This window comes from Doryrhamphus excisus, linkage group LG4, assembly GCF_037039965.1.
Source record: "Doryrhamphus excisus strain RoL-2023G ecotype Guam linkage group LG4, RoL_Dexc_Guam_v1.1, whole genome shotgun sequence".
In the NCBI taxonomy this organism is placed as follows: domain Eukaryota; kingdom Metazoa; phylum Chordata; class Actinopteri; order Syngnathiformes; family Syngnathidae; genus Doryrhamphus; species Doryrhamphus excisus.
Window position 1 is genome coordinate 19,715,675 of NC_136360.1, and position 25,953 is coordinate 19,741,627.

Here is a 25,953-nt window from a genome sequence, read left to right on the forward strand (position 1 = left end):
TGCTGAACAAAAAGAACATTAAGGCTTGTCTCAATTTTGCCAGAAATCATCTTGATGATCCCCAAAACCTTTGGGAAAGCAGATACTGCAAAATATAGTGGTGGTAGTGTGATGGTCTGGGACTGTTTTGCTGCTTCAGGACTGGAAGACTTGCTGTGACAAATGGAACCATGAGTTCTGCTGTTTACCTAAATATATTTGGCCATCTGTTGGTGACCTCAAGCTGAAACCAACTTGGATTCTGCAGCAGGACAATGATCCAAAACACCCAGCAAGTCCACCTCTGAATGGCTGAAGAAAAACCAAAGACCAAAGACTTTGGAGTGGCCTAGTCCAAGTCCTGACCTGAATCCAATGAGATGCTGTGGCATGACCTTAAAAAGGCTTCATGCTGGAAAAGCCTCCAATGTGGCTGAATGACAACAATTCTGCAAAGATGATGGGCCAAACTTCCTCCACAGCGCTCTAAGAGACTCATTGCAAGTTATCACAAATGCTTGATTGCAGTTGTTGCTGCTAAGGGGGTGCAAATACTTATTAGCTTTAGGGGGCAGTCACTTTTTCACACAGGGACATGGAGCTTTGGATTTTTTCTCCCTTAATAATAAAGCGTTTAATTTAAAAACTGCATTTTGTGTTCAGTTGTGTTGTCATTGACTAATATTTGTGTAATTTGTGTATTATGAAATATGTGTTTTCATAGTTTTTCCTCATAATATTATGAGTTTATTCTTGTAAATGCACTACTTTTTTCTTGTTGTAATATTACATCTTTTTAGTAGCTTCAAGTTAAAATATTGAAAAAAAACAGTTTTTAAGTTATTTTTGTAAATTTAGGTTGGAGGGAAAGTCATATCAGAAAAAAATGACTTAAGAAGAAAGTTGAATTATTTGGAAAATGAAAAAAACAGCACATATTCTTAATATATATAACTTTTAAGTATATTGGAAAATATTTCACTTTGCGGCCCTTGCTGGAGAAAAAGGTTTGGCCACTAGTGGCTTACACAAACATACACGATAACTATTCAATGACGACGGCTTCTTCTTCCTTTTTGGGCTTTTCCCTTCTGGGGTCGCCACAGCAAACCAATCTTCTCCATCCAACCCTGTCTTCTGTCTTCTGCCAACTACCCTCATGTCCTCCTTCACTACATCCATAAACCTCCTCTTTGGTCTTCCTCTACACCTCCTACCTGGCAGCATCCTTCTACCAATACATTCAATATCTCTCCTCTGGACTTATCCCAACCACTCAGTCTGGCCTCTCTAACTTTATCTCCAAGGCCTCTAACATGTAATGTCCCTCTCATGTACTCCTTCCTGATCCTATCCATCCTGGTCACTCCCAATGAGAACCTCAGCATCCTCATCTCTGCTACCTCCAGTTCTGCTTCCTGTCTTTTCCTCAATGGCACTGTCTCTAGACCAAACAATGGCGGGTCTCACCACAGTTTGATTAAATGGCAACAATGTATTAAATATGAATATCCATAAAGGCTCTTCAGTGAAAAATAGTAATTTTTTAATTTACAAATATGATCCACTTTTAAATACAAAATATGTTAATGCTACATTTAACATTCTAGAGTAGAAATCATTTCTTAAACGTACAGAGAGGATTTTTAAAAAGTAGCAAGCGATCGGAGTGTTGTAGACCAACGTGGATATTGATGACAACAAAGAGCAGCTCCAGTGTTCGTGGTTGGAGTTCATAGCAGCCCCACACTTGTATCATGATTGCAGTGCAGAGTAGATTCACTTAGGAGCACAGGTGTCAAGCTCCAGTCCTGGAGGCCAGATCTGGCCAGCAATATCATTTCAGGTGGCCCTCAAAGCCTGGAAGCAAAGCATGTGCATCAAAAAGACAGACATACTTTTACTTTTTAAATTATGTTGTTTTATTATTATGATGTTAATGTTATGATGATTTTAATTTCTTGTTCTTTCTTCTTTTTAATTATATTATGGTTTTTAATGTTTTTTGGTACACAATAATACAATAATAATACAAATATATTTTTAAAAGTAAATATACATACAAATAATATTAAAAATAATACATATAATAATAAAAAAATAATATATCTATTAAAAAAATGAAAAATGACTAGTCAAAATATCATTAAAATGAATATATAAAAATATTATATTAATTATATTTTGTGGTATATAAAGCATACATTACATTTTTGAAGGATAAATGGGAAAAATGGATGAATGGACATTTAAAAAAATAATAAAAACAAATCTATTGTATATGAGTTAATAAATACAATAATAAAGGTATATATGAAAATACATATACAGATATAAAAAACTTTTGAAAAAATAATAAGAACATTAAAATATATCTAAAAAACATAAAATAATTTAAAACATAAGTGTTCTTTAGCAGTGCATTGTTTACTTGCAGGTTTTTGTGAGCCACATGAAATAATATTGCGGGCCAAATCCGGCCCCCCGGTCTTGTATTTGACACCTGTGACTTATGGCAATTATATGAATGTCTCAGACGTGATGACAGCACATTTTGCTTATTAAAGATGGGTTCCTTGTATGACCTTGGGGTCGTCATCCACAGTCAGTGCCGGGTTATCGTACAACTCCAGGCTCTTCTCTTTCTTGTCCTTCTGGCCCTTCTGGCAGCACTCACAGCACCTGCAGAAGCAGCAGCAGTAGTGGCCACAGAAGCCCAGGGTGGCGGTCATCACGGTGTCCCAGGGCGCCAGTGAGCGCAGGGGCCGTGGCAGGAAATTCCAGGTGCGCAGGAAGCGGGGCAGGAAGCGCGGGCAATGGGACTGCATGATGTTCACGATCACCACAAAGATGGCCAGCACGATTAAGGGCACCCCGATGCCCACCAGGACCTGCCAGCCGGCCAGCGACAGGCCGAAGACGGTGAGGGGCAACACCAGGAAGCACAGGACCAAGTAGAGGGCGGCGAACCAGCGGTACTTGGCTGTGCGGTTCCCCAAACCTCTCGCCAGCCTGATGGGCACGCGTGTGAAGGGGATGGGATACCACAGGAGGATGCCCATGATGTTGAAGAAGAAATGGCAGAGGGCAATCTACCAAGAGACAAGACTATTAGATCTCAGAATAGCAAAAAAATATATATCACTGTCGTCCCACCTGCAGTGAATTGGCGAGCGTTTCTCCGGGGCTAGCCATCGCTGCCAGGATGGCGGTGGTGGTTGTACCGATATTTGAGCCCAGAGTTAGAGGATACGCCCGCTCCAGGCTGATGACTCCGATACCTAGCAAGACAAGACAAGGCTTTTAGGTACACCAGGAGTGTCCGAACCTTTTCCTCCAGCCGGACCACATACTGTGTGAAACATGAAAGAATGCCACTGTGCCCCTTTGATATTTTGTAAAGCAGTGCTAAGAAGTTAAATAATGTAGACGTCAAGAAAAAAGTGTATCTCATCTTTGTCATAAGGGAGAAAGCCTATTATAAATATCAACTTCAGTATTTTTGCCCCCATTTTTGCTGTTTTTTGTAACATTTCCAAATATTTAAACTTTGTTCTTAATTCTTTATTGTCACATGAGAATATTCTTATATTACAACTTCAATAAAATAACATGTTTATTTCACCAATATCATATTTCAACTAGGACTGTCAATCAATTAAAATATTTGATCGTGATTAATTGCAATTTTTATCCATAGTTAACACACAATTAATTGCATTTAATCGTAGATAGAAATACGTTTTTATCTATAATAAGTAGGGGAAATCTCTTTGAGGTAAATGCAACTACAATGATAATTACATCAAATTTTATGTAAAAGGATATCAATTTGGGAACTTTGAGCCATTATTAAAAAAATACAGTCAGCGAGCCTTTTTTTCTACCATTTTTCTTTATTATTAGCATGTTAGTTCTTAAACTCACCCACAAAACGTTCAGCAAATACAAAATGTGAGCGAGTCCTCTCACATTAACATATTTTTGTTTATTTGTGTCAGCTCCAAATAATTGTTTATTTATGATACGGGTTTTAAATTCTAAAAGTTTGTTAGTAAAAAGCCTATTTAAGAACATTCAGAAAGGATTATTATTAAAGAATTGCCTCAATGCACCTTTCCTTCATGAAATGTACAAAGGAAAATACCTAAAATATAGGGCAGTAGTCATAAAACATTTCATCCAAATTGAGGAAACTCAATGTAATTTTATTCCTCTTTTATAACACATTAAAATACATAGAAATTAATCATTATATTACAGTAAATATTATTTTATTACAATACTCTAACTAATTTCCACTGTTTTTGCATATTTAATGCGATTTGCAAATTGTCCTATTTTTTCTATGTCTTTTTTTAATTACAATGTCAGCTAAATATAAGATTTGTTTATTTATGATACTGGTTTTAAATTCTAAATGTTTGTGAGTAAAAAAAACAAAAAGTAAAATATTTTACTTTCTTGTTGTACATTTTCTTCTCATAACTATGACCTTGTGATATAATGATTTTCCCCAACCTAAATTTGCAAAAAGGACAGTTTTGTCTGTTTATCCTAATATTATGACTTTTAAAAAGTTCTTGTAAAATTATGAATTTTTCTTGCTTTTTTCTGTTAATCTTTTGACTTTATTCTCTTAATAATTAATTCTATAATTATGAAAGTATTTCAATAATGTTTTTAAATGTATTTTATTGGAGTGTCAATATTAGTTTTTTGCAAAATAATTTTCCAAAAATGTCAACTGTATTTGTTGTTTTGTTTGTTTCACATCTTTCAACTTTATGCTACCAAAAGGATGTTATTTCTCCTCATAAAATTACGATGTTATTCTTGTCAAATTACTTCCCTTTTTCTCTTTATATTTTGACAGTATTCTTGTAAAATTACTGCAGATTTTTTCATTTTTGCTCTTTTTAAATGAAGCTTTCTTGTGAAATGATATTTGAAGAATGTGCCCAGGCCCAATAGGAAAGCAGCTAGACCTTACAAGTGGCCCCCGGGCTGCACTTTGGACATCCTGATTTGTGTTTTTTGTTTGAGCTCCTTCCTGTTCCCGACTCAAAGCTGGGGGGGGCAGTAGAATGCAAAGGTGGGTGTCCAGGCTACCTGAGGCAGGTAGCAAGCTTCTGGTTGTGACGTAAATCAGATATCGTGAGGTGGTGCTCAGTCCAAGCAAACCTTGGAGGGAAGCAAACTCACCAACGAGAGGCGTTATGGCTGAGGTGAAGACAGAACTGCTCTGTACGATGAAGGTCATGCCCGCACCCACCAGGATGGCGATGTAGCCAGTCACCCAAGCGAAGGGGAAGGGGAAGTCTGTGGAGAGAGAGTGAGAAAGAGAGGGGTGATTGTGATGAAGGCAGTTTGATGAGAGTGTGCTTTTGTTCCTGACTTTCTCTCAAGTCAGGACTTAGAGGTCAGGACTTGGAGGACCCGAAGGTGAGGTGGAAGTTGGCTTTGCCTGCGTTGCTCATCAAGCATCACCACCAAAGCAGGTGACAATCAAGCAGGCACACTCCCGTTATTTATTATTCTTTTTGTTCATCAGGTGTCATCAGGCACCTATGTCTACGAGATACGATTTTAACATTACCTTTAAAAAAAAGTACAATTTAAAAGTCTTGTAATTTAATTTCTATTGTGTTACACCTTTCTGCACTCTCTGTGTATGCTAGCGGCCCCGCCTCCACCCAGACAAAGAGACTGTATTACTGACAAAAAGGCCCTCTGTCGGCGGAAAACAAGGAAAACAGACATGCATGCACAGGATCTTGTGACACCCCGAATGGTTAAAAATTCCCCAGTTTTGCATGTACATATATGTTGTTTGTTCCTTCAACGCACCATGTAACTCCCAAAGATGTACTGTGCTGTATTGTGCTGTATTTCCCCCCTTTGCTTTCACATCATGTTTGCTCCCAAATGCTGATACTATGTTAGAATGCATGAAGATAAGATTTGATTACCTTATTGGGTGCTAATGTGCACAAGCGCTCTGAAAAACCAAGTTTTTACTGGTTGATGGTGGTTCTGTATTGGTTGTTCTATATACATATTTAGTGCTTTTAGTTTCATGTTGAGTCTTTTTTACACAATACAAAATCCATTCATTCATTCATTTTCTACCGCTTTTCCTCACAAGGGTCGCGGGGGTGCTGGAATGTGGGAGGAAACCGGAGTACCCGGAGAAAACCCACGCATGCACGGGGAGAACATGCAAACTCCACACAGAGATGGCCGAGGGTGGAACAATACAAAATAAATAAGATAATTTGTACATATGTTTTGCTAAAAGTCCTTCTTGGTGACGAGCTAGCGAGCTGCCAATGCTAGCATGTTGCTAGTTTATTAACATCCATTCTGATCTTCAGAGTGGAGCATTTGCGACAACTGTTTTGCCGTTTTTTTAAAAGACTGACTAGTGCACATCTCTACAATCCAGCATGTTCTCCCGTGCATGTGTGGCTTTTCTCCGAGTACTCCGGTTTCCTCCCACATTCCAAAAACATGCTAGATTAATTGGCCACTCCAAATTGTCCATAGGTATGAATGTGGGTTATGTGGGTTGGAGTGGTTGTTTGTCTATATGTGCCCTGTGATTGGCTGGCCACCAGTCCAGGGTGTACCCCGCCTCTCGTCCGAAAACAGCTGGGATAGGCTCCTCTCGTGTATAAGCAGTAGGATAAGCGGTAGAAAATGAATGAAGGAATGAATGAATGTTATCCATCTTATTCTTGTCCAATCATCATGCAACTGCTCTCGCATATCAAACCCGATATCCGGTCTCAATGTTTATTCTCAGAATATTTTCATTATTATTATTTTCATTAGAATACATCTTTGGCACCATAAGTCCACAAAGGGTAGGTGTCAAGACAATTTCAGGTGTTCAATGAGAATTTATTTTTGGATAAACACGAGGCACAGGTTTTTGTTGAACTTGAAGAGGATTTGGAGAGCTCACCTGTGTTGAGCACCTTCTTGATGACCAACGCCACCTGGCCCTTCAGCATGGAGTTGAGCAGCTTGACGATGAGGATGAGGCAGGTGCAGAGGATGAAGAGGGACAGACCCAGCAGAATCAGGCCCACTGCTAAGTCGGGTAAGTTGGCATTGACAAAGATATGTGTACCTGGAAGGGGACAGGTCAAAGGTGACATTTGGATGGAAGCTCACTCCCTCTTGTCGGCTCTGACAGCTACGACTTTTAACTCATCGACTAGCACTGCTCCAAAATGCAGCCCGGGGCCCATTTGCTGCCTGTGGCTGTTTTTTTTTTTTTACTTGGCCTGTGGTACATTCGAAAAATATAATTTAACTAGCTAAAAGCTAAAACAGCAGCAAAAAATGAATAATAAGCAGTAATTTTACAAGAATAAAGTCCAATTATTAAGAGAAAGAAGTTATAATCTAACAAGAAAAAAACGGCAAACTGTAATTTTTAGACAATTTAGGTTGAGGAAGAGTTTTAATTTTAAGAGAATAAAATTATAACAGAAATATTAACAGAAAAAAGTTCCAATTTTGTGAGAATAAACTGGTAATATTACGACAAAACAATATTATCATATAGTAGCATAGCGTTGATAAATGGAAGAAAAAATACTGTCTTGTTTTGAAGTAATATTATTAAGCGAAACTAAAATACAAAATGAAACATTTTGGGACAGCTTGGTTAGGGGAAATATTATTGTCAATATTTTGGGAATAAAGTCATAACATCAAGAGAAGAATATTTCAGAAGATTATGGAGAAAGAACATTTGAGAAAAAAATCGGGAAAATGGTTGAAAAAGAGCAAAGAGGGAAGTTGATGTTATTAATAGGCTTTTTCATGTGACAAAGCTGAGATGCACTTTTTTCAAAGTTGTATAATTTCATATTTCACTACGTATGTGGCCATTGCTGGAAAAGTTTAGGACACCCCTATTTGAAAGCAAGTTTTGAATAGTGAATAGATCCATAGGTTGTGTTTACTGTGTGCGTTTGTGCGTGTGTTTGTGCGTGTGTGTGTGTGTGCACGCGCGCCAGAGTGCATGAAGAATGTTATTGAGCAGGCAGAAGGAATGTGCTGAGTCAGCACGTGAGAGGTGCTCATTGTCCTGAAGCACCAGCAGGTCTCTGTGTAGGTGGTCTTTCTCGGTGCTCTCATATTTCCAGAACAACTTTATTTTGTTTTGTTTTTTAGGTATTCAGTGAGGGAGGTGAGCTTACATTTCTCTTGGTAGTCAGTCCAGGTCGTGTTCATCTCCGTCCACGTTTGGTTAATTTCCTCCCAACAGACGGCGCCGGCGGGGCAGGTCTCCACCGTGGCATTCCAGAAAGTCTTGGTGATCAAAAGCGGGCAGAGGTCACATGATTTCCATTGGGAAGGAACTCAGCAGTCATCGTATGCCACGTTTTATTTCAGAGATAACCATCCTGTTTTTTCTTTTTTATTTCTTACAGTGTTGGTCTTTTTCTTGCACCATATTTTGATCAGACTCTTGTTCCTGGCTTCCGGGTCCCCAGTGGCGATGCCAGTAATGACAGATTTATCCAGCTAGGGAAGAAAGAACATAAAACCTCCATCAACACAAAGTCAGTGTTACATATACTCTCATTGGAAACTACAGTACCACTACAGTACCACGTGTTGCCACTTACATAGCTGTGTCAGTCTTTACACCACGGACACTCCACAATGACATCATATTTGCAGAAAATGATTCATACATGTTCATTTTGGACAATTATTAACTACACACCTGATGATTTTTCACGGCATAATGAGAGAAAATAAGTCATAGAAACCCGATTACTGCCTTCTAAATACACTTTTTACCATTATTAGAGCCACCTAGACATAAAACACCCCTATAGTTACCTTGAATCCCCTATTACCCAATATAGTAGATCTAGATATAGAAAATCTGTGTACATACATTTTTACTCACCTTTACATTTGTATTAAGTAATCCCTCATTTCATTCCAGATCCGACCATGACAAATTAATTTCTGTGACCTATGAATCAGTGGTGATAAATTGAATATTTTTGCTACTCAGATCATAGAAAACATGTTTAAAACACTCTAAACTGTGTTCAACAGGAAGCCAGTCAGTTTTGTCAATGCAGCGCAACATTTCTGTAATAAGAAGAAATCTCTTGAAGCACAATTCCTCTATTTAATTCATGAAGACTGAAAAAAAAGAATGTTTTGATCTTATATTGGCTGCATGGCGGACGAGTGGTTAGCACTCAGGCCTCACAGCTAGGAGACCCGAGTTCAATTCCACCCTTGGCCATCTCTGTGTGAGTTTGCATGCGTGGGTTTTCTCCGGGTACTCCGGTTTCCTCCCCCATTCCAAAAACATGCTATGTTAATTGGCCACTCCAAATTGTCCATAGGTATGAATGTGGGTGGGAATGGTTGTTTGTTTCTTAGGCTATTCGGTTTTATTTCCATCATGTTCCTCTAAAACAGTTCATCTCCTTTTGCGCTACCAGAATTCAGAATTTCAGTGACTCTTTGTTGAAAATATTTGTTTTATTTTCTGCATGTTAAATGTCATATTTGAAGAAAAGCCCCTCAGCAATACACATACTGTGTGTACAATATACAAACATTTTACTACTTTCTAAGAAGTAGCTGATAATAAATTAATTTAATATCTGATTTATATTTGGTTTTACTTGGTTTGACTGCCAAGACACAGGAAAATCTCATTTTCCCATAATAAAAAAGTATTAACAAAAGCTTGCCGTCTTAAAGCCAATAAGCAATATCACATTCACATCAGTTGAATTTTGATGTCCACACCTTATACCACGTAATATATAATTTCAAGATGTCAAAGATATGTGGAGCTAAGCTTAAGATCTAAAATAATATCTATTTAAATCAGGGCTAGGTCAGGCACTGATAGTATCGGACGATTTCTGTAAAAAAAAAACACGTGATCAGCATATGTTGATGAATGTCTTTCAAAGCCAACCAGAAAAACAAATCGTTGTGCGATGGCGACATGACAACACATGCCATGAAAACACAGGCTTGACATGGATGTGTAGAGCGTGTGTGTTGTCAAGTAGGGTTGGCCAACCTTCGAATTGAGGCGACAAGGAACAAAGGAATCAACACTAGTCTGTGCGACCTCATTCCATTGGCTCTTTCAAGGTTTTGCCCAACTGTCCGCAGTTAGCTAGCTAGAATGATCCCCTGAGCTTCTCGTTTTTGGACACCAAATGTGACTTTTTACTACAGTGACATTTTCTTTCGAAAACACTCCACAGGGAAGTGGATATTACGCCCTTTCGGTATGCTTACCAACATTTTCATGTATCTATTAGTGTCATTATATAAGTCTTGTCCTCCAAACACTGTTTGTGTGTTGTTGTTTAATGAACATTACCTTTGTGGTACAATTCCTGGAAATTGTTTGAAGAAATGGTGGCTAGCATACATTGGGAAATGTAATTCAAATACGGTACGCGAGTCAGGACAGGACTGAAATTGAGGGTTCTTACCTGGATGATGGAGTCTGTGAGGGGGTCAGTAATGATGTTGAGCAGGTCCGGGGCGTCCTCTCCGGTCTGGATGTGGAAGGACTCGATGATGAGGAGGGTGAGCTTGTACAGGACCCCCGTGGCCACTTCCAGGGGCAGCAGAACCAGCACGGACAACCAGTTGAAGAAGTCGTGAACGGTGGCACCAGCAAAGGCCCTGCAGGTGACAAACATTGTCTACCACGCCAAATGCTGTTTTGCTTTGTTGTTGTTTACCTGCGGAACTCGTTGCGGTCGCCTGCCTGCATCATGGCCACAATGGTGTTGGTGACAGATGTTCCGATGTTGGCACCCATGATGATGGGCACTGCAGACTGGACCTCCAACACTAGCAACATGAAGGCAGCGTGAGTCTTCAAGCAAGTAAGCAAGCAAGTCTTCCATCACCAGTCAAGTCAATTTCACGCTTTCAATCAAGCTTGAGCACATTTTCCTCATGTCACATTGCAGTTGGAGAGTGCAGGGGGCTGGCATACGGCTGTTTGATTGGCCCGCACTACAACCCCCCCAAAAAATTAATCAAAAAAACATATCCGGGTCTGAGTCACTGGGGCAGCAGTCTCAGTAGGGAAGCCCACCTCCTCCAGCTCCACCAGAAGGACACCTAGGTCTGCCCCCGGCCTTCTCCCGGCTGGGCATGCCCAGAACACCTCACGAGGGAGGCATCTGGACTAGATGCCCGAGCCGCCTCAACTGGCTCCTCTCCATGTGAAGGAGAAGCTGCTCTACTTTGAGCCCCTCCCGGATGACTGAGCTCCTCACCCTTAGGGTGAGTCCAGCTACCCTACGGAGGAAACTCATTCCAGCCGCCTGTATCCGCGATGTCGTTCTTTTGGTAACGACCCTAAGCTCATGAGGGTGGGAACATAGATCAACCATTAAATTGAGAGCTTTGCTGTCCGCCTCAGCTCTCTTTTCACCATGACGGTCCGGTACAGCGACCGCATTACTGCCGACACTGTTCCGATCCGCCTATCGACCTCACGCTCCCACCTTCCCTCACTCGTGAACAAGACCCCAAACTACTTGAACTCCAACCCGGATGGAGCACTCCACCCTTTTCCGACTGAGAACCATGGCTCCTGAGGTCTCTAATGAAAAAAATATTTTCTTTAAAAATTCTGAATATTTTCTTCCCCCATTCCAAAAAACATGTTGGTCATTTGTGCATTCTGATCCACCCATCAGTTCTTTCACTCAATGATATTTTCCTTTGCTTATTTTTCTTCCTCAACAGGGTTGTGCAAGGCAACATTATGGTAATGGTAATGGTTTAATTTCATTTGAACATGCATCAGATTACAACTGAGTACATCACATAATCAGTTCACAGTTCCACATGTCCAAAAGAAGTAGGAAGAAGCAAAGCTTATTAAATCCTACCCCTCCATCTGGTACTTTTACTATCAGTAACTGCAAACATCAACTGCTTGTATTGTTTCTTGAATTCGCTCATCGTTCATGCATTGTTTGAGGGTCTTACTCATACTGAAATGCTATGGCTTTTTAACATAGTGTATTCATAGTGTATTCTCCTAGCTTTACGTATTGCTTCCTGTCAGCTAAGTAGTTTTTGACCCAGTTCAGAAGTAATCCTCTTATTCCGTACCTTTCTAATTTAGTTATTAGGATGTCATGATTGATTGTATCAAAGGCTTTTGTCAGATCCATGAATACTGTGGCTGCACACTTCCTCTGATCCATAGTTATTTCCTCTGTAATTTTGATCAGTGGCATGGAAGTAGAAATGTTAACTCTGTATCCATACTGACTTTCTGAGAGTAATTCGTTCGCATTAATAAATTTATCCAGCCTATTGTTGAATATCTTCTCAATAATTTTGGAGAATTGTGGTAGTAAGGAGACTGGCCGATCGTTTGTAAATTGGTGTTTGTCACCATTTTAAAAAATTGGAACAACCTTAGCTGTTTTCATTTCTTGGGGAAATCTTCCGGTCTGAAAAGATCCAAGTAGCTTGAATATTTCCTTGTTTTCTCAGGTCACGTGCTTTCTTCGTGATTTCAGCATTACGTTTCGTCAGGTGGTAATTCATGTAGACATTTGTACCTTTCAGCTTCTTTCCTTGTTTTAGTACAGCGGTCTTGGATTTCCTGTTAGTGAACTTGACGATGACGACGGGTATGGTTCTGTTCCTGCCATACAGTGGGATGCAAGTGTCGATGCATTCGATGTCAACATCTACCTCTTTAAGAAATCCACTACTTGTTGCTCCGTTGAGGTGACGTCCATTTCGTCTGCTCGCTGTTCCTGACTGCCGTGGCATAAGACCTGGGTTTGATCTTCAGCCCGTCACTATATTTAGCAGCTTCGATAGCATCTCTAGTATACTACTCTCCGTTAGCAGCTGCGGCATCAGGGGGAGATGGCTTCCGGTGGGAATTGGCGGCGGATCTTTGAAGACTTTCTCCGTGTCTATAATTGTGTCCGGAGTGCTTCGGCCCAAGCTACACGAGCTCCCAGGTACACTTCGATCTGAGGTACTTGGGCTGAGAGGTTCACTATTTTGTCCACGGGGTGATCTCCGGATCTTCGCATAGTTGCGGTTGCTAAGCAATGCCTTGTCAACATCGTCCGTTGTTAGCCTGTTAGCTTGCTTTTACGACTGTCTTTGATATTTAGTGTTCGTTGTTATAGCGAATATAGTCTCTCACCACGAAGGCTCTGAGATGTTATGGAGGTTATGGAGGCTAAAAGCTGCCACCAGCTAGCTAGCCGCCTGCTTGCTAGCTAGCTTTGTAACAGCTGTCGACTCCTTACAGTTTGTTGATGTGGTGAGTTCAGACCTCCCTTGTCCTGAATTAGAGTTCTCAGCAGAGTAATTCGAGGCACTGACACGAGTAATGGTCAGGAATGTTCCCAACAAAAACTTAAAAAAACTTAAAAACTCCGTCAGCAAAGCCAGAGCTCATGCCGCCCATGTTCGTACTTGTCATCAGTAGTGCCTTGATATCATCAATAATGCACTGTTTTTGTCCATAGGGTTTTAGTCTCCTTAAGAGCAGCACGCAGGGCCACATTTTCATGTTACAACTCCTTTTTTCCCTCAGTGATTTGGTATCTTTGCTCAGTGCTCTAGTTTCTTCCATGAGTTTCATGACATTGTTCTGAAATTGAACCTGTGATCTTGCCTTATTTTAGAAAAGTCTTTCACTGTTTGTGATTGCAGGCACCTAATTTACATATCTTATTCATCTCCTTGCAATAATAGGATTTAGAGTGGCGACACACCTAACAGGTGTTTGTATAAACAAGAAAGGTAGTCTTTGGTCAAATACTTTATGATAAGAGCTAGCGATATACCGTAACTTATGGCAACACTGCTGTTTTTCACCAACCCGAATTAGCACTTACATCCAGATGACACCATGCTGACCACGATGGACGAGGACGTGCTGGAGCTTTGCACCAACACTGTGACCAGAACTCCGATCACCAGGCCAGCCACAGGGTTGGACAAGATGACATTGTCCTTGAAGATGTCCCCTGCAGCTTTGCCTGAGCAAAAGCAACAAAGCGGTGGTCTCAACAAACATTATCATCAGCAGGACCACCCTGACATCTCACCTCCCACTAGCTGGAAGGCCGAGCTGAGGACATCCAGAGAGCAGATGAACAAGTAGAGAAGTCCCAGCAGCAGTGCCAGCTTCACAATTGCCGTCAGCACGCGCAGGATCTTCCCTTTGGTGTCCAGTTCTGCAAGAAGAAATGCCATCCCTCACAACCACAATGTGGAACCGCCGCCATCCACACGACGAAGCTCTCACCTGACCACTTGAGTCCAGTGTTTTTCAACTCTGGCAGATCCCAGGGATCCACCTGAGTTGGATCCTCGTTGACTAGGTCTAAGGTGGAGTGGAATGGCAGGATGGCTACATCCTTCACCTCCTCGCGTTTCTCTTCTACAGGATGAGACAGATACACATGTTCTAGAAGGGAAACTCTATGGACAGAAATTTCCCGAAAGGGGGGAATGTACCAAAGTCGACTGAGGGGTCCGTCGCTGCTTGTGGTCTGGGACCCATGACTCAATCTGGGGACACAAAAGTCAGCAACATTGGTTTGGGTTAGTTTTCAGTAGGGTAGTGAACAATAAACCAATGTCCACTTTGACAAGCGAGACATGCAGTTGCATCGATGGCGGCCTCCTGGATGGATAAGAACCAGCCTGAGAAGTCAGAAGTCCTGAGATTAATTGATTGTAGAGATATGAACCAGGTTTCGCAAGACTAGCAACTGGTTGACAATCCATCTCTTAAACAATGTTGGAGCCTGGGCTACCGGCAACGGGATTGTTGCACATGCTCTGTAGCTTGGCATTAGATTTTCAACACATGAGTAAAACATAAATACATGACAGCCTAATGTAATCTAATGTATCTTGTTTATTATGTATTGTGTAAAACTAAGACAGGAACAGCACTAAACTAAATGAATCTAGAAACACCATCCACCAGTACAGGTCTGGACTTTGTTTTGTCACAGAGGTCCACCAATATTACAACCTTTTGGGGCATCTCTGTGTGGAGTTTGCATGTTCTCCCCGTGCATGCATGGCTTTTCTCCGGGTACACCGGTTTTCTCCCACATTCCACAAACATGCTAGGTTAATTGGCCACTCCAAATTGTCCATAGGTATGAATGTGGGTGGGAATGGTTGTTTGTCTATATGTGCCCTGTGATTGACTGGCCACCAGTCCAGACTCAACTTGTTGTCATTTGAATGTTTTTATCCCCTGTTGCTACTCTCCGGATGTGTCATATTTTCGCAGAGCCCTATTCTCTGCCAATTTTTTTTTGTGCATTCTTTGATCAAGTGTGAGTACCTGCCCTTGCTTACAATATTAAAACACTTTTATTTGTACCCCGCCTGTGTCTCTGCATACATGGTGTCAAGCTTTTGACAGCCACACTGTAGAGCGTGAATATTATAAGTTTGTTCTAACAAAATTGTGACTTCCTTTATCGTTAGAATCTAACTTTTTCCTCTTAAGATTTTGACTTCATTCTTGTAAAATTACAGCTTTTACATTTCTGCTGTTTTTTCAAAATGTTCCAATGTTTTCCACTTTCTATTTGTCATTTTTTTCTTTAATATCATGCCTTCAGTCCCATAATATTTTGATTCTATTCCCATAATATCCGATAATCCAAAAATCTATTATTCTTCAATATTTAAACTTTGTGCTACTAAAATGACATTATTCTTTCTCATGATACAAGTGATACAAGTTGATCCTTGTAAAATTGGAACTTTTTTTCTCATCACAATCAAACATTTTTTTTCTCAATATTTGGAGTTGTAAAAACAAATGCAGATTTCTGCTGTCATTTTTTCCAACTCTTTTGAGCTCCAAATCATGACTTTATTCCCATAACATTTTGACTTCATTCTCGTAACATAACTTTTGTTATGTTATGAGTTATGTTATGTTTTTAAATAATATTTTTTGAATAGGCCACGGGCCGATAAAACTTAAACCATGGGCTGCAAATGGAACCCAGGACACACTTTGAACTCCTGTGGTTTATGACATCGTGGTACCATTTTCTGGTGGCATAACCAAAAAGAAACATTTTCTGCGTTAACTAAGCAGATGGTGAGGCAGCTCAATGAAGGGGAATAAATTTAAAAAGAAATACATCAAGCACAAAATTTCACTGAATATGCGTAATGTTTAATAATTTTATTAAAATATTGTGTTTCAGTTGATATTAGTTGATATTAATTGATTAAGAACTAAAAAAATATAATTCAGTTTATAAAATTCAGAGTAAGAAAAAATCTATTTGTATGTTTTTGTTTTTATTTTTACATAAGGTAATGTAGAAAATTTCGCTGAATAAAAATGATAAACGTTTAATAATTCAGTTTGTTAAATTATGGGATGTTAAAATTCAGTTGATTCCGAGTAAAAATAAAAATTAAGTTTATAAAAACTCTGAGTAAAACTAATAAATCATGAATAATGTTGTAATGTTTAATCATTTTGTTGACTAAAAATGTTTTTTTAATTCTGTGGAAAAAAAAATATAGTATATAAAAATTCAGTTATTCAGCTATCATTAAATGTTCACAGTGTAAATCCCACACAAAATGTTCATGTTTGTTTAAATACAGTAGTTAAAAAAATTAATAAAAATTCATTCATTCATTCATTCATTCATTTTCTACCGCTTTTTCCTCAATTGATAAAAATTCAAATAATGTTTTGAAGTTTTTTTAGATCATACAGAAAATTAAACAGAATAACATTTGTAAGGTTTAGAAATTCTGTTTGTAAAATTTCAAAGTAGGAAAAAAATTGTAAAAAACTGTGGATGTGGATGTTTCAAAACACACACATTTTTAAATTTCATAGAATCAAAATGTGAAAGCAAAATGCACTCATCTCATTAAAAATTCAGTGCACAAAATCTAAACAACACAAGCTGACAAAAGTGAACTGTACAAAAATAAACATATTTGGTTTTAAAGAAACAAGTTAACCTTCCTACGGTTTTCTGCGATGAATTGGTAGAAAAAGACCACACCTGGTTAATAAGTTAATGAATCATTCCGACAGGTAAAATGTCAGTAAAACTCACCTGAGCGGCTGCAGCGTCTAAAGGGAACCTGTTCCCTCTTTAAATGCAAACTGTCTAAAGGAGGCCCGCCAGGCTCTTGCCGGTTGGAGGTTGGAGTGGGGGAGGAGTCGTGTACTTGCTCCTGGTTTAGAAGGTGGGCGGCAGGGTGGTCTCGCACACCTGCAGCTGCACCTGCGGCTTTTTTTGCGGAGCTCTGCCTGCCTGAGGCCGAGGGAGGGACACTTCACTCGGGACACCTGATGCAGGGAGCGTGGGCTGCCGGCTGCTCTTATAGCGGCTTCAGGAGCGTGCACGGATGTCGCGCTAGGTGCAAAGGTGGAGCGCACACACGTGCATGCTTGCGTGCGATCACGTGACCATGCAGCTATTCAAAGGATGGAAAGAGGTGATAGACTTTCATGGACTTTAAGCGCTTCCAACATGCTGCCCCCTAGTGGAGCTTAGTTGAACACCTCCCATTCTTGAATGCATTGGACAAAAAATGCTGGGTGGACACTGAGGGCTACACTGACCCCAAAATTCAAGCACCTAATAATCATATAGTTATGACAAATATCATTTTATGATTGATTGTATTTTTTTGCAAGGTATCATATGTTTTTGACAAACCGAACAGACCGAACAGTTTACATTTGACAGTCTTCAACGAGCCTCACGCACGTCTTTTCCAACCCAGCCATGACAATTGAACGTCCTAGTCAAACCTAACATGCTAACATACCCAACAGACTTTTTTCGGAACCACAGAAGATGACATGTGAGTTCTTGTGAGCCCTGAAGACAATTCTGAGTGTCATTGAACCCAACGTACATGTTTCCGTGCTCATCCAAGACAACTTTGGGTGGCTGTGAAGCTAATGTGTGTTTTTATGTGTGTAAACAGGATTGAAGGTGTTCCATCAAGCAAACGCGTCATCAACCCATTGATGACATTTTACCATCGTTATGGTGACTTTAAAGCTCGGGTACATGTTTTTGACACCTCAGACGACAAGTTTGCGTTTTCAACGAGCCTAATGGACTTTTTTGTAACGCAGTTTTCTGGCAACTGAAGAGGATTTAAGGTGTTCAGAAAAGCAAACATACATGTTAATGTAACAAATGAAGACAATTCTGAGTCTCAACAAATCCAACATACAATTTAGCATCGTCATGAAGCTAATACATTAGTTTTCATTAACACTGAAGACAATTTAAGGCTTTTTTTCTTACTTAATCTTTTTGCCATTGTTCCGCTCTATTTGACGGGGTGAGTCAAGGATTTTTTTTCTGGGAGGGGGGAGGGGTATTTATTTGGTGTTGCTCAGGGGGCCGGACCAAAGGTGGAGGTGGGCCGGATCCGGCCCGCGGGCCGTAGTTTGGGGACCCCTGATTTAAGGTGTTCTATGAGTCCAAGTTGTGAAGCTAATATGTGCGTTTTTGTCACTGCTGAAGCCGATTTAAGGTTTTCAGGGAAGGAAATGTGCGTATTTTTGTAACCACTGAAAAGGATTTCAAGTATTTGGGGACGCTTTGGAACTACTGATGATAATTCAGTTAAGCTAATGTATGTCGTAGAGCATACTACTTTTACAACTAATCCAAAGTGTTGGTGTCCTTACCATGGTGCCGTAGCACAAAAGTGCAACTTTATATTTTGTGTGTGGTGCTTGATACAATCGGTGCTTGGGTGTATCTTGTCCCCGCTTCCACAGGACTCTGCTGGCTGGGCCCGTTTATTACTCATTAGTTTTATGGAGTCCCATAGTTGCAGAGATACAGGCTGCTGCAACAACAACAACATGGCAGCGTCAAATAAATGGTATGAATATAAGCTAATGATTGAGCGGCTTGCAGTTACTGCCAGCCGGCAATAAAAAGACAAGACAAATCACTGCAGATGTAATCTTTCACTCATAAAAAAGTCAACACGGGGTCAATGGGTTGATGCGAAAAGAATAACCTTTTAGAGGATCTTTTAAGTTGCATTGTTTGACTTGTAAAGCGTCAGCGGCGGTGAGTGGTATGGAAAATTACGTTGTCTCAGGGCGACCTTCAGACCTCAAAGTCCAGCTGTGATACGAGATAATAATAATAATAAGAGCAGGCTCATCACGCTCACAGATATGCATTGCATAATGTCCAGGAAGAATCTGACCACCCTGCACCACCTGAAGCTGTGGTGTTCCACTGAATGAAAAAGCACCCCAGATCAGGATGGAGCCCCTCTCCCCTGGGCCTGGAGGGCATGACAGAATGCCTGACAGAAAAGGAGAATTTTGAGCAAATTTTGGCTTTTATAGCCTGTGGTCTTAGACTTTTCATCAGGTGAAAAACAACATTTTTCAGTTTTTTTTTCCAAGTTCCAAATGATTTTGTCCCCCTTCTTGCAAAATGCATATTTTAGCAATTTTTCAACTGATTTAAGATCAGGTCAGTACATATTTCACACAAGTCAAAATACACACCTTATTCGTCCCGATGAAAACTGGTGGGCATTCATACAATGAAACATTTATAGCAGGGGTGTCCTAACCTTTTCCCGCATAGCAGAGGGTCAGAAAGTGAGAATTGAAAGTAAAGCAACACATGTATTTCTTGGGATATCCAAAACGGTCTATTTTAATTTACTCCACCCACGGCCCGCCTCTGGGCATGCAGACTCTGCTGTGATTGGTCACACTCAGCTTGTACAGCCAACAGGTTGTACCTTGCTGCCCATATAAGGAAGTCTGGCTCACAGTGACGTCACAGGGAGCTGGTGTTAGAAAAAAACTCTCTGAAACTGAGTGTTTTGAGCCATTCCAAACTTCTTTCAGGGCTCACTTCTAAACATGCAAACCTCATGATCTGAAACATTGGCATGGTTTAACACCAGAATACAACATTCTAACTACATTTATAAGTCAGAAAGGGGGAAAGCATCATAGGTCCCCTTTAAATATTCATACATTCATTAATTCATTTTTTACCACTTTTTCCTCACAAGGGTCACAGGGGTGCTGGGGCCTATCCCAGCTGTCAGGTGAGAGGCAGCGCCCCCCATATACGAATAACTCAAACAAAAGTGTAATTATTGCAATCATCTATGCTTTATGCAGCGTGTGAGTTTGTAAATGATTAGCTCATTTCAGGGCCGATGATAGAATGGTGGTTATGGGGGCTGCTTTTCTTGGGTTGCACGAGTACACGTTGGCCACAATTAATAATAAGACAATGGTTTATCTTGACGCCATAAAAGAAAAGCAGCTATGCTGGCGTTCATATCTATTTATCATCAGCTGCTGATAGTGTGCCTGGAAACTATGCCGTTTTTTTTATTTTTATGTTGTCTTTGTAAATTGAATGCAACCCTCACCGCCAGGGGATTGGGGGTGGTGGGGGCCCACTCGGGGGCTCTCCAAGTGACTTTTTATTTTTTTTTGACTTGATCATTGATTGACAAGAGCACTGATGTCATGTTTGCTGCCCCCTTCAGGAAACCCACATAGGATGATGACACTTACCTTTGACCTTTGGAACACCGCCCACATAAAAGGCCTTTTCCAAGCTCATCAAACCATAAATGTCAGCTGTGTCAGCCGACCTGGAATGTCCTGGATGGAGTACGTGGAACCTCTTTGCTTTCTTTTACAAGTGTTTCTTTAAAGCAGGGCTGTCCAAAGTCAACACCAGCAAAATAAAGTCAAAATATGAAGAGGAAAAAGTTGTTGAAAATTATCACCAGGAATAATGTTACCTCATTTTAGTAGCATAAAGTTGAAATACTCAAGAAAAAAATATTTTTTTTTTACAATTAACTCATTCTTTGGGCCACACGGTGATAGATAGAGTGGTTAGGGCGCAGGCCACCCAGCAAGGAGACCCGAGTTCAATGCGTGCTTGGGTTTTCTCCGGGTACTCCGGTTTCCTCCCCCATTCAAAAACATACTCGGTTAATTAGCCACTCCAAATTGTCCATAGGTATGAATGTGGGTTGGAATGGTTGTTTGTCTATATGTGCTCTTTGATTGGCTGGCCACCAGTCCAGGGTGGACCCCACCTCTCGCCCGAAGACAGATGGGATAGGCTCCAGCACCCCCGCGACCCTCGTGAAGATAACTGGTTTGACGTTTTTTCAAGGCACACAGATTATTGTGTTCTATGGTGTTATAATCACAGAGCCTACCAAAATAAAGATCCGATTCTCGTCTTTCATCAAAACAGTTTTTGTTTCTACCTTTTTCAGTCAAAAACAGACTCCATGAGGGTGCTATGAGGGCCGACATCCAGAAGTGGGTGTTGTGTTCCCAGCCCAACACCATGCAGGAAGTTTGGCATTTGCTAGAGAACACCAACACTGGTGCCCTATGCTCTTCACAGATGAAAGCAGGTTGACACTGAGCACATGTGACAGAGCTGGAGATATATATGTATATATAGATTGCTCTTTCCGTTGCTCTTTCTCCCAATAATCTGCTGCCACCGGTTGGCTGCAGCGTGTAGTACAACTCCTTGGCATCCAGTGGAGACCAGTGGAGACTTTTTCCAGTCGGCCTGAATCCATGTACCCCCTACTCACACTTAAAATATTAAAAATTAAAAATATTAAAAATAAACCTTATTATGTTCAGTAACTTGAAACATTGAAGATAATTCATTGGTTTATTCATTTTATAGTCATTCCGGTTTTTAAAAAATTGCATGGTGACATCAGGATCAAGTTTCAGCACTGATAAGTAGATATATGGGAAAAAAAACACAAACATGCGGAAAAAAGAGCAAATCTGAGATGCATTTCCTTGAAATGAATATAACTTCTTAGTATATCTACATGTGTTGCGAAGTGACAAAGTTGCATCCTTTCATGTTTCACGATGTGCGCCGTTAGTGGCTGCAGGTAGCCGGGCTGGCCGCCGCTCGTATCGGCTATTTTCCCTTTGTGGCGCTGGTCTTGTGTCTATGTGTGTGAACAATGTTTTTACTTGTGTGCCAATTTGTATGCTGAGATTTTTGTAACAGTCCCACACTGTGCTGCTTCATTTAAGAGTCTAGTTTGGAGTCTCCCAGTGTTGTCCACCTTTGTTGTTATTCAGAGTCGACCAGCAGATGGCGCCAGAGAAGTATCGTAAAGTTGATGTTGGACTGGCTGGAGTATACCCATTGTTGTTCCAGCGCCGTGTTTGTTTTGGTGTCTCCATTTGTTTGTAAGCTAGCAGGCTAAGTCCTGGTTCATGGACACATGAAACGTCTGTGTTACGACTTTCCTTCCTTCAATAACATTTTTGTCTTTACATCCAAGAAGAGACCCGGCTGCAGAATCTGGACCCAATTCTTCACGTCTGGCTGAGACATACACTTCTTCTCCTTTTCCTGCCCAAGGAAGTTCATATCGCTCCCCGGGGAGTGTCAATAAATTTCCAGCTTTTTATGAGGCAAATTAAAGCAGCATTGCTTCAACCACCAGAAAAGATTCCTGACTGGTTTTCTTCCCCATCGTGTTTGCGGAACACGACCATAGCCCTGTGGGACGGTTGGTGCCACATTTTCATGCACACTAAATGAGGGTTTTCTCGCAAAGTTGAATGGAAGTTGCTTTTTTGGTGTATTCATGTTAGTAGAATCAAGAGTTTCATTGAATTTAATTTTAAAAAAATACATATTTTGTCAAAACTGTTTTGTAAAAAAAATAAAAATATATATTTTGTGTGTTAAAAAACTGAAGAAAAGAAAAGCTAAACAATTCATTTTAATTAACTTAATTAAATTGATACATTTAATTTAAAAAAATAGTTTGTGGAACAGTTTTTTGTATAAATAAAAACAAAACTGCCAAGAGGAAATAAAAGCTCAAGCAATTAATTGTAATTAAATTAATAAAATGCAAAAATAAAAAAAAAATAATGCACAAAATTTTGTGTAAATAAAAAAATGCTCCTAATTATGTGAAATTGTGTTTGTTCGGTTTTGTGTAATCAAAACAAAACCAGCAAGAGCAAAGAAGAAAAGAAAAGGAAAGATGAACCAATTTCCATAAAAATAATAAACCAAACAAAAATGATATAAAAAGATCAATAAAAAATATATTTAAAAAGTGATACACCAAATTTTGTGTACATTTCTAAATGTTTGTGTAAATAAAAAGACAACTGCCAAACACAAAGTCTAAAACCATTCATTTTGATTAAATTAATCAAATGAATACATTCAATAATTCTAAACAAAATAATACACCGCAATTTGTTAATATTTGTTTGGTTGTCTAAACAATACATAAAAAGCTAAAAACATTTCATAATAAAAATATTCAAATATATATATATCATTTACTTTACAAAAATGAATAATAAAATTAATGCATTAAATACATTATTTGAAAAATAAGTGTCACGGTGTGGGAGTTAGCCCCCATGACAGCTCGTTTAGTTTCCTTCTATGCCATAGTTCCTGTTTGCATGCCCTTATTTTGTAGCCACTTCCTTTGTGGTTCCTTTCCGTTCTCTGACGCCTTAATCGTCTCACGCACCTGCCTCTAATTTTCTGTTCCCTATTTAGTTCAGGTGTGTGCTCCTTCCTCTGTCGATTCATTGTTTATCATTTGCTTGGTTTGTCCAGTTGCTTTTTCTATGCTGCTGCATAGCAATTATCATTAAAAAACACTTTTTCATCTGCATTCTCTCTGCATCCTGGGCAACGCAACACTGACAATGCACAAACATTACAATAAGGCACCAAATGATGTGAAAACTTATGATAAAAAATACACAAGTTGTTTAAAAAAATAATGTCATTTTTTCACTTTCATCAATCAAAACTGCCAAGGGAAAAAATAAATGAAAAGGAAATTATTCAATGAATTATTAAAATGAATTAAGTAAAAACCATTAAAGTAATTTGTATACATATAATATAGTATAAATGCCCTGCCAGTGGCTGGCCACCAGTCCAGGGTGTACCCCACCTCTCGCCCCAAGTCAGCTGGCATAGGCTTCAGCATAACCCCCACCTGACCCCCCATGACCCACATGAGGATAAGTGGCATAGGAAATGAATGGATGGGAAAATAATTTGGGATCAGTTTTTGTGTAAAACAAACTGCAAGAGCAAAATAAAAACTAAAACATTTCCTCTACATTTAATTAATTAATAATCAAATGAACGCATTTAATAGTTTTTTAAAATAATGTTAATTTAATAAAAAAAGTTCTTTCAGAAATAATGAGCCAAATTATGTGAAATATTGTTTTTTTAGGTACCCAAACAGTATACAAACCAGCAAGAGAAAAAAAGGAAATATTTATTTTTTTAATATTGTGTTTTTGCACTAAAAAATGCAAAAAAAAAATACTTTGATGAAACATTTATAATTAGAATAATTAATCATAAAACAAATCAACTAAAAACATTATATAAAAAGTAATGTACCAAATTTTGTGGACAGTAAATTTTTGTCATATTTTCTGTAACCCCCCCCCCCCCCCCACACACCAAAAAAGAGCAAATAAAAAATAGAGAGCAAAACACAGTTGATAGCAAAAAGTGCAGAACACAATAGAGATCTTTCAGTCTTGGATGAAAGTGGACATTTAAACGCTGTTGTCTTCCACCACGTAACGTTTTATGGAATTCATATGTTTGGAACAGCTGGGAAAACGTGTCAGATTGAATGAGCCCTTCATGAGCCTTTTTTATATCCATATACTGCATTATGTTCACCATGAAAGTACATTTCCATGAAGGCTTTCTGTAGAGGCGGACAGCGTAAATCATTGCTTGCAAGGAGGAAGACGGCGGGACAAAGATGGATGCTCTGCCAGTGGACTCCTGAGTTTACGGCCAAATTTATATCTGCGTGGTCACCAGGAAACACTGGCAATTAAACCTTTGCAACATAAATCATGCTTTAGTGCCTGGCGTCTTCAAGTGGACAATTCGGGGCCTCCGGTGCCCGGAAGATGGAATATTATTAATAGCGGTCTTGAAATAGACTCTTAGAGTTCTGACTCAGAATAATATTCATGCTTAGACGTGTAAAAAACAGATGGCTGTCATAATGACATTTCTTCCTATGACTAAGGAACTAGCTGAATGCCCATGGATCCCCAAGCTAACGGACGGCTCCAAAGCAACATGCTCAGCTTCATCTGAGAATGATAATAACATCTACAGCATATCAATGTTCAAACCTTTTCCAGCCACGACCACATAATGAAAATTCAAAGGATGTAATGCTAACACTTTACAATAAGGTACACAGAATTACAGTGGTTAATGAGGAACTAAGCTACCTAACCCCAGCCACTACTCATTAGTTCCTCATTAGTTCTCGGTAACTACTATAGTACGTGCCTTAGTTTTTCAGTAAGTACTCTACTTATTGGTTCATCATTAGTTACTCAGTAACTACTATAAATGTACGTGCCTTAGTTCTTCAGTAAGTACTCTACTTATTAGTTCCTCGTTAGTTCCTCAGTAACTGCTAGTACTACGGACCCTAGTACTACATACTACTACTATGGTGACTACGGTAAAATCTGACACTGTGCATGTGAGCAAACACACACACCCTAAAATGACAATATTTTATCTCATAATGTTAGGAGTATATTGACTATCCTCATGACATTACAACTTATTAGATTCCAACCCTTTTCTCTCAATATTTTGACTTTATACTTGGGAATTTTGTTTTTTTTCATTCTTGTATTTTTTCAATTTCTTTATAATGTTATAATAATATCCATAATATTTAGACTTCAACTTCACTGTTTGCACTCCCCCCCCCCCTTTTTTCCCAAATATTTGAAGTGTTTGGTAAGATACCTGAAATAAAATAAGCAGTTTTCTCTTAAATCAT

General features: G+C 39.5%; 1 protein-coding gene across 1 annotated transcript; it reads right to left on the bottom strand.

Moving 5' to 3' along the window:
* Positions 1–2,384: 2,384 nt before the first annotated feature.
* On the bottom strand, positions 2,385–17,227 carry slc34a2b (solute carrier family 34 member 2b). The gene is made up of 13 exons (XM_058073075.2): positions 17,139–17,227; positions 14,530–14,583; positions 14,318–14,452; positions 14,118–14,246; positions 13,905–14,048; positions 10,749–10,860; positions 10,494–10,689; positions 8,431–8,526; positions 8,199–8,310; positions 6,950–7,117; positions 5,185–5,301; positions 3,136–3,260; positions 2,385–3,071 (listed from the first exon to the last, which is right to left on the bottom strand). Exons 2-13 carry the CDS (start codon positions 14,573–14,575, stop codon positions 2,541–2,543), a joined length of 1,911 nt encoding a protein of 636 aa, XP_057929058.2. The 5' UTR covers positions 14,576–14,583; positions 17,139–17,227; the 3' UTR covers positions 2,385–2,540.
* Between the last annotated feature and the right edge of the window lie 8,726 nt (positions 17,228–25,953).